This window comes from Rhynchophorus ferrugineus, unplaced genomic scaffold, assembly GCF_030347505.1.
Source record: "Rhynchophorus ferrugineus isolate W39M unplaced genomic scaffold, kcgeb_rfMv2 rfM1, whole genome shotgun sequence".
Taxonomy (NCBI): Eukaryota; Metazoa; Arthropoda; class Insecta; order Coleoptera; family Curculionidae; genus Rhynchophorus; species Rhynchophorus ferrugineus.
In genome coordinates, this window is record NW_027472580.1 from 15,589,610 (window position 1) to 15,605,287 (window position 15,678).

At 30.7% G+C, this 15,678-nt stretch overlaps 1 protein-coding gene, 4 non-coding genes and 1 pseudogene across 5 annotated transcripts in view; 5 read left to right on the forward strand and 1 right to left on the reverse strand.

The window, feature by feature from the left end:
* The first annotated feature begins 1,940 nt into the window (after positions 1 to 1,940).
* Positions 1,941 to 2,157, forward strand: LOC143189352 (small nucleolar RNA U3). Its single transcript, XR_013003814.1, has one exon. It is a non-coding gene; the product is annotated as a small nucleolar RNA U3 (small nucleolar RNA).
* A 481-nt stretch (positions 2,158 to 2,638) lies between these two features.
* On the forward strand, positions 2,639 to 2,836 carry LOC143189356 (uncharacterized; annotated as a pseudogene).
* A 678-nt stretch (positions 2,837 to 3,514) lies between these two features.
* Positions 3,515 to 3,729, forward strand: LOC143189354 (small nucleolar RNA U3). The gene has a single exon (XR_013003816.1). It is a non-coding gene; the product is annotated as a small nucleolar RNA U3 (small nucleolar RNA).
* A 1,535-nt stretch (positions 3,730 to 5,264) lies between these two features.
* Positions 5,265 to 5,480, forward strand: LOC143189350 (small nucleolar RNA U3). Its single transcript, XR_013003813.1, has one exon. It is a non-coding gene; the product is annotated as a small nucleolar RNA U3 (small nucleolar RNA).
* Positions 5,481 to 9,066: 3,586 nt separating this feature from the next.
* LOC143189355 (small nucleolar RNA U3) lies at positions 9,067 to 9,282 on the forward strand. The gene has a single exon (XR_013003817.1). It is a non-coding gene; the product is annotated as a small nucleolar RNA U3 (small nucleolar RNA).
* Positions 9,283 to 9,801: 519 nt separating this feature from the next.
* AstC (Allatostatin C) overlaps positions 9,802 to 15,678 on the reverse strand; it is an 81,519-nt gene continuing 75,642 nt past the window's right edge. Inside the window, exons 2-4 of the mRNA XM_076402245.1 lie at positions 13,716 to 13,829; positions 13,553 to 13,659; positions 9,802 to 10,079 (exon numbers count right to left, since the gene is read on the reverse strand). Of these exons, the coding sequence (XP_076258360.1) occupies positions 9,950 to 10,079; positions 13,553 to 13,659; positions 13,716 to 13,829 (351 nt within the window). The 3' untranslated portion in view covers positions 9,802 to 9,949. The remainder of the gene's footprint in view (positions 10,080 to 13,552; positions 13,660 to 13,715; positions 13,830 to 15,678) is intronic.

Consider the following 15,678-nt stretch of genomic DNA (forward strand, 5'->3'; position numbering starts at 1 on the left):
TCACTCGTCAGTCGATAGAGCTAATACAGAGGACCGTGATTTGGAGCCCACGTTAAACAGTGGCTTTAAAATATGCCTACAAATATTAACATTATTTCTCAAATAAAATATATATATATATATATATATATATATATATATATATATATATATATATATATATAATAAAGAAATACATAAAATACAGTACAAAAATAAAAATACATATTTTAATGTACTTCGAAAGTGTCATAAACATGAAGTAAATTTTCTCAAAGATACCCATGTATTTTTATATTAAATGATATTGTAGATATATAAATTGTTTTGATCATGTTAAACGAATTAGATATAGGTTATGATTTACGTCATATTTAACGTAAAAAGAAATTTGTAGTTATTTTACCATTTAAAATTATATTATTAGGCTAATAAAAGATTTTACAAATTTGTGTAACATAAAAACTGCCAGATGTATTTTTTGTGTTTTGAGAATATTTAATATCAACAAATTCGGCTGCAAAACTAGTAATTATAAATGAATTCCTGGTGAGGGCTAACAGCATGCCGTTATTAGAAGAGCGATCAAAGTAGCAATAGCTATAGAGACGAGAAACTGTATTCTACCTGACATGTGCGGAAATACAAGAACACATCACTTCAATTACTCATACATACAGTTCAGATAATCAGTTTACTCCTATAATAGTAAAATTTAACTTCAATTACTACAAAAATTACTATGCCGGCTTGGTTGGAGAAGTGGTAAAGGCGACAGGACGGTCCTCCTACTGTTCCGAAAATTTATTATATGAATATGAAATCTTATATGAACAAATTTTATCATGAATCAATGGGCGTGAATTTATGTTTGTGATTGTTTAACATTTGTAATTGTCCTTAGGTAAGCGTGTAAAATACGCTAGAAAAATGATCCCTGTCACGCCAGTAACCAGGCTGGATAAGACCGGATGATATCTAAAGATGACCACTCGCTAGTCGGTAGGCTTGATGCCGAGGACCGTGTTTCATACCCCACGTTAAACCGGTAGGTCCAGTCCCGACAAATCCTCGTTGGTAAGTAAAAAGAAAACTTTAAAATATACAAGGAATTTATAAAAAAAATGTTATCTTCATTTTGTTCTAAGCTCTTGTTGAGATGTCCCTTTATTTGTCCCTATATATTGATACTCTAGCCTATTTTCTTCTTATTTTTTTACTTTTTCTACTAACTATTAGCTTTTATACTTCGTTTATCGCGAGTTTAAATCGTCTTCGTGTCTAAAACAAAGTTACAAGAAAATGAAAAATTATGAAATGCATGAGAGCTATTCACTTCACAGTTTCACTTCACCAATTTTTTTTTTCACGCCTGATATTGACAATATCACTTTGCTCCTATTACGGGAAAATATAGTTTTCATTAAGGAAGAAATTTATTATTTTTATATTATGTTTTATATTTATATTAATTGCCTTTTTGGCACATACGGACAAATATGTCTTGTTGGTGTTCTAGACCTCTATTTTTATTCCTTTTCTATTTTATATTTATTTTAATGCTTAAGTTTATGTTTAATATATAGAGCTAAAATAGAGCTATAAAATATGTTTCTACATTAAGAAAGTATAATTAAAAATAGGTCCAAAACAAAGTTAGAAAAAATAACTCTTATTAATATATATTTACATATATTTATTTGTAACATATATTCATTTTTAAATATTATTGATATTAGTATTCATGCTAGAGAAACTATTACCGGTCTTTTAATTAGCAAAATTTTCCAGATATTTTTTTAACCGTTTTAGTCACCGATAACAGGTAGGTCTAATTCCCATGAACTTTGATACCTGAATTTAGAAACGTTTGTACAGTACAGATGGCGCGACTATTTACCTATAGCTCTCTGTATTCAACAAAATGGGGGACAAAATAGGAAAATTTCCAAAGTTGAATCAAGATCATACTTCACAGGATCATTTCTGTAGTATATCTTCGCAATCTCTCTACCCAAAAGTAGAGTTATCGCAACCATGAGGATGAGACACAGTTTCATTTCCTGAGCGTGAGGAACGACCTTGATAGATACTTCTGTGTTTCAATCAATGGTCAACGATGATCGTTCAACCTGTCAATTTAACGACAGGGTACGGAGATGAGACAGTCTGAGTGGTTGCTTTTTAATACAATTAAAAATATTCGCAATATTTTTCAAACAAACCTATTAATTTATTGATTAATTTGACCAACATATTTCAAAATTGTATGAACAATTTTGATCATCAAAAATTATAGTGATATCACTGTAATTTTTCTTTTTTTTTGGTTTTTCATATTTATTAATTATTTTTTATTATACAGTAATATATATTATCTACTTTTATTAAAAAGTATATATTATCTACATTTTTTAGGCTACATAGTTATTAGTAACTAGTAGCTACAGTTATTACACAATACTTACTTAATGAACTGTTATCTTAGTTAGAGTTCATTAACTGTATTAATCACTTAGTTAATGAGCAGAAATATAATAAAATACATCACTGCATCAATTATATTTGTTTCTTAGATACGATGGCGCGACTATTTATCTCCAGCCCTCTGTATTCAACAAAATTGGGCACAAAATTGGAAAAAGTCCAAAATTGAGTCAAGATCATACTTCACAGGATCATTTCTGTAGTATATCTTCGCACTCTCTCTACCCAAAAGTAGAGTTATCGCAACCATGAGGATGAGACACAGTTTTATTAGGAACGACCTTGATAAGACCTCTGTGTCAATCAATAGTCAACGATGATCGTTCAACCTGTCAATGACAGGGTATGGAGATGAGATAGTCTGAGTGGTTGCTCCTAATACAATTAATTATATTTGCAGCTGGCTTGGCTGGTGCAGTGATAAAGCCGACAGGACTGTCCTCCTGCTGTTGCGGTAGTCGCGGGTTAGAATCCTGCTGGGGCATGGTCGTAAATTGCTACTATATTTATATATATATATATATATATATATATATATATATATATATATATATATATTGGTATACTATCCTATTATCTTCAGTCTTATTCTATTTTATCTGTTTTATTTACTTTACTGTTGATGGTATTTTAATGATTAATATTATTGTCCCTGTTTTATATATTGGTTTAAAAAAGGGGACACCGGTGCTGAAAGTGAATAAACCACAATACATCTACGACAGTTACAAAAACCACCTTTAGTACTTAAAGTATTATTAATATTTTCTATAATTGGTACATATTGTCTATTTTTATTTATATTATGTTTTTATTTTTCAAATATTCTTGATATTGTTACAATTTATTGCAGGTCATTCAATAAGCAAAACTTCTCAGATATTGTTGAATCGTTTTAATCACCAATAACAGGTAAGTCAAATTCCCATAAATCCGGTTACCTGTAATTATAAACCTATATACAGTATAGAGGGCGCCTCTATTTGCCAATAGCCTAGCGAATTCAATACAATGGAGCTCAAGAGACGGAAATGTCCGAAACTTAATCAAGATCATACTTCACAGGATCATTTCTGTAGTATATCTTCGCAATCTCTCTACCCTAAAGTAGAGTTATCGCAACCATGAGGATGAGACACAGTTTCATTTCCTGAGCGTGAGGAACGACTTTGATAGATACCTCGGTGTCAATCAATGGTCAACGATGATCGTTCAACCTGTCATTTTAATGAGAGGGTATGGAGATGGGACAGTCTGAGTGGTTGCTCTTTAATACAATTAAAAATAGTTATATTATTTCTTTGACAAAATATATTAATTTATTGATTATATATGATCGATATATTCAACATTAATAAACGACCATCAAAAAAATATAGTGATGTTAATAGCAACTAATTTTCCTCTCCCAACATCTCTTCGAATTAGAAATTAATACTTACATTAGTCAGAAAGAAAGACTTTTGTTTTTCATAATGTTCAGTTAAATATTCACAAGAAACATAATATCAAAATACTTCAGAAATAAAAATTCAATCATGTTACATAGATTAATCAGTGGTTTATTCTCATGTCAAGAGTTATCGTTGTGCCAATGCACAATTTTCTATATTTGATAAGTACAATAATAAAAGATATATCTTTTTAATTTTCTCCTGAAATTCTATAAGTGTGAAGTCAGTTTTCAGAAAAAAAATTACGTGTATTTTCAAAGTGCTAATGTATACTGTTAATTTTTCGTCATATTAAATGAAGGAAATACAGGATATAATTTACATCATATGTAACAGAGTAAGCATTAGATATTTTTCCATTTACAGTTATATTTATAGGCTAATATAACATTTTACATATTTGTTATAACACAAAAACTGTTAAGTATCTATTATGTTGTGCTTTGAAAATTTTTGATATCACCAAATTCAGCTACATGATGATTATGAATGAATACCCGGTTAAAACTAACAACATGCCGTATGTAGAAAAATGGAACAAAATAGCGCGTAGGTACAAAGTCGAAACACGAATTTCTATATGGTATATGCTAAAATGCTATGGAATACATCCCTTCGTCGATTTCTCATACATAGTGTTGAGAACCTCAGTTTGCTCTTATTATGCCTGAATATAACTTTCATTAGAAAAAATATTATTTTTGTTTTATGTTTTAATTTCTTGTTAGGATGTACTTTTATTTGTCCCTATATATTGATATTCTTTTTATTTCCGTCTTAACATTATTTAAATTGTCCTCCTATTTGTCCTTACATATTGGTATACTAGCCTAGTATCTTCAGTCTTATTCTGTATTATCGGTCTAATTTACATTCAGTATTAATGGTCTTTTAATTATTAATATTAATGTTACTGTTTTATATATTGGTCTTAAAAAGGGTCTATTTATATATTGGTCTTGCGCACTGCACTGGTACTGGAAAAGACTAAAGCACAATAGATCTAAGACAGTTGCAAAACAAGACTCTAGTACTTAAAGTATTACTAATAGTTTCCTCCAATCGGTATATTATTGTCTACTTTTATATAATGTTATATTATGTGTTAATTTTTCAAATAATCTTTATATTAATACAATTTATTGCGGGTCATTCAATAAGCAAAACTTCTCAGATATTGTTGAACCGTTTTAATCACCAATAACAGGTAGGTATAACTCCCATGAACCCGATAACCTGTAATTAAAAAACTTTTTTACAATATAGATGGCGCCTCTATTTGCCAATGGCCTACCGTATTCAATACGATGGAGCTCAAAAGACGAAAATTTCGGAAATTGAATCAAGATCATACTTCACAGGATCATTTCTGTAGTATATCTTCGCAATCTCTCTACCCAAAAGTAGAGTTATCGCAACCATGAGGATGAGACACAGTTTCATTTCCTGAGCGTGAGGGACGACTTTGATAGATACCTCGGTGCCAATCATTGGTCAACGATGATCGTTCAACCTGTCATTTTAATGACAGGGTATGGGAGATGAGACAGTCTGAGTGGTTGCTCTTTAAGAGAATTTAAAATATTTGTATTAGGTCAAATCCAGGAGCATTTTTAGAATTAATTTCTTTATGTATTGTTTGTTTTACTTCTTTAACAGTAAATTTCTCATGTGGCAGATCCATTCGAAACGGAGTGTTGAGAAAGTCTACTATGTTATTTGCTTCTGTTGTGGAAATTTCAGACGGTTACGGCTTATAACAATTTTTAAATGTTTAGAGAAAACTTCCCCTGTATCTTTATCATTCTTAACTCAGGTATCGTTGTCAATTTTAATGGGTGGATTATGCTGATGTTTTTGCCTTTTTATGTTACTTTCCAGAGAGAATATTCCGTTGCGTGAATAGGTGTTTTCTAAATAGTTTTGAATTCATTGATACCGTTCCTTATTTATTAGCCCTTTCAGCTCTTTTGTGGCCTTGTTGAATTTTCTGTTGTTTTCTTCTGTTTTGATTTGTCGCCAGGCTTTTCGCAGTTTCCTCTTTTCGGCAATTTTTTGTTTAATTGTAGATTAAATATAATCATCCTTTTGATATGTCGCGCTATTAAGTGTTGCGTACCATGCGGCCTCTTGTATAGATTTTTTTAAAATTTTTGCTGCTATTTCTGTATCTCTTTCTATTTTGAGAGGTAAATTTAGAAATATTAAACTGTCTAATTTCTCCCTAAATAATAGCCTGTCAGTTTTGGTGTTTTGCAAAGAATGTGCTTTTGTTTTGTTGAGAATATTTGAGTTAATTGTTATAATAACTGTTGAGTGATCAGATGTTTTGGTATCAATATTTTTTGTAACACAAAACTCTATGGTATCGGTAATTCTATTTCTATCTGACGGCCAATATGTTAGCTCACCAGTAGAGATATGCTGTAAGTTATGTGCCTTCATTGCTTTAACTAATTCTCCGCCTTTTGCTTTTATTAATCTAGAACCCCATAATTACATGTTTTGTATTGTAGTCTCCTTTGTCAATGAATATATTACCCAGCGTGTTAAAAAACCGTGGAATTGTAATGCCTTGTTATTGTATTTAGGTGGACAAGAGATAGTATACATTGTTAATTGCCCGTGCACTTCTTTAGCGGTTACACTGGTGGCTTGAAAATATTCCTTGCTGAAATTCTCTCTTTCACAGTGTGTTATGTTATTACGGATAATTGCAGATGTTCCTCCATGTGCTTTATCACTCTGAGTGTTTTTTTGTGTGATACAGCTTGTATTTCGGAATCCGTAACTAACTGCTATTAGGGATATCAATATTTTGTTCATATAAGAACATTTTAAGCTCTCTGGTATGGCTCTTTTGTATTTGCTGTAATGGCTATCAATCATTAGGCTAGCTTGGAAACGACGACGGTGAGTATTATATATACTCATTGCATTATACTCATTTGCTCCATAAGTTTACTCATAATTTCCTTTAATTTCCTAATAGTACTTACAGGTTCAGTGGCGACTGGCTTTGTCTGCGTATTAGGTTGGGTATATCACTGTTGGTTACTGCGTGTGCCTATGATATATGCGGATGTTGTATTGGTGCTTTAGGCGATTTAAATAGTATGGGCTGTCTTGGTGGCTGTAAGTTTCTTTTTCTCTCAGTGCTGGATCAAATTTTTGTTGCAATGCTTTATGGATTAAGCATCCTCTAGAATTTACAGGATGGTCACATGCTCTCCTGGGCATTTCATACTTGGGCACATAACTTGCGATATATTTTGGTATGCCCATATGCTTGGCGCTTTGTGGCATGATTCTTTTTGTGTATGATGGTTCACATAAAATGACATTATGATCCAAATAATTAATATTATAAACATGTTTTTGTTTTTTTGGTTTCAAATTAATATAAAACATAGGCAGTGGCTTCTTTGTTGCATTATGTTTGATATTGTGTATACTTACAACTTCGTGGACATGTTCAACTAGGGCTGTTTTAATTGTGTTTGTTTTAATTGCTGTTTAACTGTTGACGTAGCCCTTTTATGATGAATTTAAACGTTTTTTCGGACTTTGGTCAAAAAGTATGGTATTGTGTCCTTCTATTGTCCAATTCTCTTATTAACACTTTGTAGTGTTGTCAAACATTTGAATCTTCAATTTTTTCAGATTCGATTGTTTTTATTGTGTAATTACTACGTATTGTTACTGGTGGTGGTCTGGGAATTGTTGTTGGTTGTTTTTTTTTGTTGTGGATTCAATTGGTAAATCGACAGAAAGGTGTTGTGGATTAGCCATTATGTATTGATATTAACCGTACAGATCACTTAATAGTTATTAAAGGTTTAATTAATTTTTTTTGTGCACGCGTCATATTTTACTTGCTCGTTTACTGTTCCGAAAATAGGAAAGAAAATTCCTAGAAGGTACAGTCTTGCTCATAAAAAATAAATTTTAAATTTGACGTTCAAATGTTTACGTTTTAAATCACGTTCTCACCCTACAATAGTTGAGACTAAGTTTTCACTTTTTATCACTGGCACTTTTATAACACCAGTAGTAACTAGACTTTTTTTTTACAATCGAGCGTTCTGAAAGGTACGTCTGCACCCCTCGGTCGTTTGAACAGAACTGCATTCCAATAAATGACTGGAACTATAACATTGTTATTGTTGTTTTACAAAGAAACATATATATTACAGACCTAGGAACCATCACAAAATCAAATACTGAAATATCATACATATAATTTTATTGATTCTTCATTAAAAATACACTGTAGGAATGTAATATAATACTAAAAATCTTCCAGAAATAGTAAACTGCGGTACGTCGAAATATGTGCTTTAAAAATTAAAATTTTTTAACTCCTTGTGAGAGTCTAATCCATTACCTTATTATATTTTACGGTTTTTCTGCCATTTCATTCTTAATGTTTTACATCGATGTCGTATATATTACAATAAAATCTACAGTTAAATAATTTTAGTGTAATTTTGATTAACATTTGATCATCAAAAATTAAGCTTATAACTTGAAAATTTTGGCTTCTCTTCACTATCTTACGCTTACTTCAACATCTTACGAATCAAGGAATATAGTAAAACTAAACTGATGACCTTGCTGGTTAGGCATTTTTATTTAACCAATTATTCATCGCTATATATTGGTATTTTGGTCAGTCATCTGCATTCTTATTCATTTTATCTATTTTATTTCCTTTTACTACTGATATCGTTTTAATCGTTAGTAAATTTTAATATTACTATTTTGTATATAGGTCTAAAGGAGTGCAATGAGACTGTGTAAACATCAATATAGCTAAGAGGTTCACAAAATAACATCTGTAGTACTTAATATATGATTAACATTTTTCATTAACTGTTCTAAAATTATTTATTTTTATATATATTATGTTTTCATTATTTTGTTTTTGATACTAGTATCAAAGCAAAAAAATTGCGGGTCATTCAATTATCAAAGCCCTGAATATTTTGCTAAACTAAGTTAATAACCGGTGACAGGTAGGTATAATTCTCATGAACCTTTATTTATAAACGTATATACAGCATAGATGGCGCTTTTATTTACCTGTAGCCCACTGTGTTCGATACGGTAGAGTACGAAAGAGGAAAATTTCGGAAATTTAATCAAGATCATACTTCACAGGATCATTTCTGTAGTATATCTTCGCAATCTCTCTGCCCAAAAGTAGAGTTGTCGCAACCATGAGGATGAGACACAGTTTCATTTCTTGAGCGTGAGGAACGACTTTGATAGATACCTCGGTGTCAATCAATGGTCAACGATGATCGTTCAACCTGCCATTTTTAATGACAGGGTAAGGAGATGAGACAGTCTGAGTGGTTGTATTTTAATACATTTTAAAATAAATCTTTTTTATTTTCTTTCCTTCATATATTTCTTTATGAAATAATAAAGTAATTATTACCGGTGGACAAAATTCGTTAACACTGTGTCGGCTAGTAACTGATCGGTAGTATTTTTCTAATAAGTGTGAGATAAACTAAAACAGTGATAAGATTGTTTCACGAGGAAACAAAGACATAATAAATTTACGAATAATAAAAAATCAAACACTAAACTATCATACATATAATTTTATTGATTTTTCCTTAACAATACACTGTAGGGATGTAAGATAAGATTAAAATTCTCCAGTAATAGTTCACTGCAGTACATCGAAATATATGATTTAAAAATCCAAGAATTTTAAAATAAATACAGAACAATGACACCAATTACCTCCTTAATATTACGTTTAGCATAAATATACAGGGCTTTTCGAGAACATCCTATTCCACTATTAGATTACGTTTTTAATGAAAATATAATGTATTACCATCGTTTCCGAAACACCCTGTATAAATGTCCCGTTACAGCGTTGTTTGTTACAGTTATCCGAACAAATACTTGAAGATACATGAGAAAATATTTATTTTTGTGTTTGTTAATGTTTTGGTTGGTTTTTATAAATAGGTGATAGAGCAATGTCATCGACAGGCCGACGGAGCTTATTTCCTGAAGCAGGACACGGGATTGAAGTAGCAAAGGCGGTAACGGCTCTGGCGCTTAATTTCATTACCGCTTCTCAAAGCTCGATCAAAGGTTCCATATTCCTGTCCGGCCATACTGTTGAGTTGCCTAAACAAAAGAGAAAGCACTATATTTCATGGAAGCAACTGATTTTATTCTATATGTTTTAAACATTATTTTTAAACATTTGTATTTGATTGTTATAATTTTATCAGTTTTGTTCTATTTTTTATTCTTCATATAACTATCAACAGAAAACTAGTAGTTATATTTTACAAATGCAGTAATTTTTATATATAGTCAATTCAAAATAGCACTGACACGAGTGTCAATATATGTATAAGTTGTAAATTAGTTTCACAGTCAGACAATATTATCCCTGTCATTTTAATCTATTTAAAAAGAGATAGAATGCTGTTAAAGGAGTTCGAATATATAACGAAATGAACCTGCAAAAGTTGTCCGTTTGCCAAACTTCTGAAAACTCTTAAAATTATTATAATTACGGGTTATATACCGACAAACTTTGTTTTAACGCTTTGTTTTAATAAATTTTAAATCGCCCCGGGTTTTATTGAAAATATATTTTTACACCTTGCAGCTGCACTCTATATTAGTACGGACACGGTTACTAAAATATCTCAAAAAATTAAAAACAATATAACCTTAAATTCGCCAAAAAGAAGGTGTTTGGTGTTTCAGAGGTCAAATATACGAAATGTATAAAACAGTAAGTAGTTTTTTCAATCGAAACAAAATTTAATACAATTATTTCATAGAAAATTGTTAGTCTGGAAAGTATATACAAAGATCCAAAAGATATACAGCTATTAGAGAGATGTAGAACATCCGTTCATACATTGTTGGATAATATAGGATTTAAGTGGTATAAATATAACCAACGAAAGGGTTTAATGGAACTTACAGAGATTGCTTTTAAAGGAACAAAGTCAAGGAAGAATTATATAAATTTATATATTTAAAAGAGCCATGAATATTTCAGAATGGTACATTGGGTTACTCCTGGTAAGATAGGACTAAATATAGTATAAAGACAACAAAGGTTCATGGATAAAGGTAAACCATAGAATAACTATCGATTAGGTTTTATTAGTCATAATATTTATTCATTGCACACATATGGTTCTTCATGCGGGAAACAGGAAGGGTTTAATTCCTGGTGCAGAATTAATGTTTCTATAAGTCCAAGGGTAACTACCATGAAGAAATGAGCCATAATTTGTCTTTGCAGTAGTTTGAAAGTCAGCTTTTAAAGAACTTGGAGGAACCATTAGGTATTGTTATTTGTTTAGTTGCGTTGTTCTGTATTTATTGTTATGTACAATGCACCATATCCACCATATAGTACACGGGTGGAGAAATTCCTAACAAGTTCATCAACAAAGGCTGCAATTAAGGAATGGCTTAAAGATAACATATGTTCCGAGGAAATTATTTTAAAGAATGAACTATTTCAAATTATTACTTGTTAAATATAAATGAAATATTTAATTGCATTTTATGTATTTTACCTCTTTAGAATTAAACCTGAGAAAAGATACATATTAGATCAGATTAATAAATGTTATGGCCACAGAGTATTATATCATCCTTCCTATTACTGCCTTTTTAATACAATTGAGTTGATAAGGGGTATTGCAAAGAATTATTATAATAGATATTCAGTTTGAGGAGGATATTCAAACCGGAACTGTCTGGATTTATGGAAAGAGGCACTGTCGAAAATTACACCTTTGGTTTGTATAAGCTCGATCAAACACATTGAAGAAGAAATTGACAAATGGTAGAATCTTGAGCAAGTTTATAATAGATTGGAAATAAACAGCTTGGTTATTAACTTGACTAGTATTTCTGAAAGTGATTGCGATTGAATAATACTTTATGCATATTGGTTTATGATTCAACGCTGACGATTACCAAGACAGGGTGATGAAAGAGGAAACCACCAAAGGTCAGTATAAAATTAATATACTTTAATTGTAGGGAATTGTATTACAGAGTGTGAAAGTTTTATGAGCATGTGTGTTATTGTTCAGAATATACATGAACGTTTGCTTAACATGTACGAGTAGAGAAATAACACTAAGTGTTTTGCAGATATGGCAAATGAATTAAGGAGAATGCAGTGATTAAATGTAGTTTTATCAAGAAAGATGTATACAGACAGTAACAGAACAAACTAAAGAAAAATATAATATAACATAATTACTTTACAAGGATACATTGCATCGAAAGAAAAAAGAACTAAGCGTAAAACATACATATGCTTTCTAATGAAGGTAAAATACATTACTCAGATATACAATTGTTAATTAAGTGGATTAGGCCTTCGGGAAATACCACCACATATAAAAGCGCGTCTAGAACCCTACCGATACTAGTGTTAAAAAAAGCTCAATGTGTATATAATAAAACAACTGTAATATAAATCTAGAAATTATTGTGGCTGTAAAATTAATTGTAGTTTTAAGTCCTTCGATAATAAATGTATTTGATGATAATGTTAAAATAAATTATATTTAATAGAATATTTGTTCAATTATTTTATTTATATTAAAGTTTTGTTATATGTCAGTACCTAAATGTACTAAAACTCAGAGTAGCTCCGGCAACATTGCGACGTTTCACTGCTATTTTGAATTGACTCTAGATTAATTTTAATAAAATTATGTATGTCTTATATGCGCTATGCCTAAAATACTAAATGATTCGATTCTCACGACCTCTATCGATTGCAGCTCCGAATATTTCTGGAATTAAATTTGAGAAATGCCGAAATTTAAAAAACAGAAGCATTTATGAAGGTGATGAGGGTCTGGAGTTACAATTTACAATTAGATTTTGAAACAGGAGTTTTTCCAAAAAGTACGCAAAGCGAGCAAGTAATAAATTAATAACAAGTTTATCAAAAATCAATTTCAGAAGGTCGTCATTAACAGGCAGTAAATGTAACATGTCGCTGATAGTTGTTCAATCTATCATATTATAATCAAGTCATATGGAGATAAAGCAGTTCCCAATGGTGATTTTCAGTCAATACCAAAAGAGATCATTATTATTATTTAACAATCGTATTTAATTTTTATTTAACAGAAAATGGGTTATCTCAATTTTTAAATCCTTCTATCAAGAGCTATACAACATATATGTTGCAGCATATTTTTTCCAGACCGAAATAAACGAAAGCCCACAAAGTCTTGAATGTTTACATGTTGCTCTCTTCTCTATTACTTCAAAATTTTAATTAATAATTTTAAATTTATTATATAAAAAAGGAGCTATTAAACTGTTGATCAATAGTCTCACTTCCTTACTTTCTCATAAATTGTATGATATTATTGTAAGAATGTTTCCTATTAAAGAGTGAATGGTGTTTGTTTACTTCAAAATTATAAAATTATGAACGTTTTAATGTATCCTCTTATTTGTTTTTGTATGTATTAGTTCCACCAATAGTTTTCAAAGAATTCTAAAGCTTTTGCAGGCCATATGCTATAATATTAACCCAGAGGGCATTTAAAACAGGTAACTTTTAGCAATAGCGGAAAATATATACTTACCCAAGTTGATTTAGTTCAGCCATTCTCTGAGCAAGTAATTCTAATTGCCATGGCCTGAGACCGGTATCAATCAAATTATTTCCAGTGGATTCTTGATCACTATAAACCTGAAAATAATCCATCATCAGTTTACTACATCATTCAAATATCCTGTTACACTTACTGCGCTATTTTCGGCAAAGTGAGGTGGCTTGGCATTAGCAGCAACTAATGTTAAAACGAAGAAAGTGATGAAGAATCGAACGATGGTCTGGGAGACAGTGTATTGCATTTTGATCTGGAACAATAAAATACATTTTTATTGTAATAAATAGGTGTAGTTCTTAATCTAGTTCTTAATCTTTCTTGCTAATTTTGATTTAAGTCTTTAATAATTTTAAAATTTTTCCTTTTAACTCGTGGTTCTTAGTTTATTTCTAACTATTATTAATTACATCTTACTTTAGAACATATCTAAATTGTGTAATTTTAATTTGTACATTAATGTATTACTACTGTTCTTGTACCAATGCACCAGTAAGACGAGTATGGAATAAACGCAAAGCGTATGTATTTCCCAAATTAAAATAAAATCAAACTACTTAAGCTAAAGTTAAAAGTAACACCATACACTATAAAAGTTCGTGTGGTTTAGTTTGCTTCAAACTTCTAATTTCCTGTATAATAGAGAAGCTGTAGTGTTTCCACACTACTGTGGATTAGTAACCTTATTTCATGCTTTTAAACGAAAACTTGCAAAACATTATAAATCCCTTTAATTTCCAGGTTATAGTGCAGCTTCATTGATTGCGTTACAATAGTTAATTAATAGTAGATCTTTCGTAGTTCGTTGCTACAGTTGAATTACTAGTTGATATTTTAGTAGAACCCCGTAGTTGACTGATAAACCAACATCTTTAATGTTGTGTCAAACTGAGTGTATATTAAGAATAACCAATACAATTACTTGTTTTTGAACGTCATCTGCTCTGATTTTTGCCTAATGTGATATTTCCAACTTAAACTACAATCAATATGGATGCCGAGGTATTTATCTATTTAAGCTTTTTTGTCATTTCGCTGTAACACAAAATTAACACGGACAGATCTGGAGTTATTGCGATCTCTAGTACAATTGTAGATCTTATTAGCTGTTACTTGTACTTTTTCTATAGCCTTGAGTAGAGATTTTTTGCCATAATAACTAAGTCGTCGGCGAATGTTCGAAGAACTGTTTCTATAGTTATTGGGATAACAGCGGTGTAAAGTAGATACAGAAGTGCTCCCATGACACTACCATGGAGGATTTTAGCCAAAACAGGTTTAAATATTAAGAATACCCCTTCATGCAAGACTCGCAATTTCCTTATGAAAATAATCAGATTCCATCTGATAACAATATTTTCGCTGTAGCTAATAATTATTTTAATACTGTAGCTGTAGTTAATTAGTATCTCAAAAACACTTACTTACTTAATTAAATTACTTATTTTCTTCGTCGATTGTTGAGTGGTGATTTCGAAATCTAAACTAGAACCTAGACGAGTGAAGTGTGCAGGAAAAATCACACAAATCAATTTAAAAAGCAACGCAACAGCATAGAAAATGACACCCTGTCATTTATAAAGGCTGTGTAGCACCATTTATAAAAACGGAAAGTGTAAACAGCGAGCCAACCATCGTCGACATGATGTGATTTCACAGTGAAATTCAAACTGAAATACAACAAAATTTGAACCAGTTAGCAAACAGGGTAGAAAAATTATAAAAATGTTAAAACAAGTTAAAGAAAAACAGAAATAAATAATAAATTACTAAGAATTATAACTGGAAAGCAAATGAGCTAAATCCGCCATCTCGGGAACTAAAACATTTTGTCAGAACAAATAACATAAATATAGCTCTCATGTCGGAGACTTATTATTATAAAAACAATACATTACGGGGTTATGACGCATATTGGACAACATTACAAGATAAACAAAGAAGAAATACAAGCTATGGTATTTAACATAGAAGAGAATGGCGCTGAAATAAACATAGTAGTTTTATATTGTCCAATAAAATATAAAAGAACACACCAAGAGTACAGAGATTTATTTTTAAAATTAAGCACAAGGTTTATTATTGGTGGAGAATTTAATGTT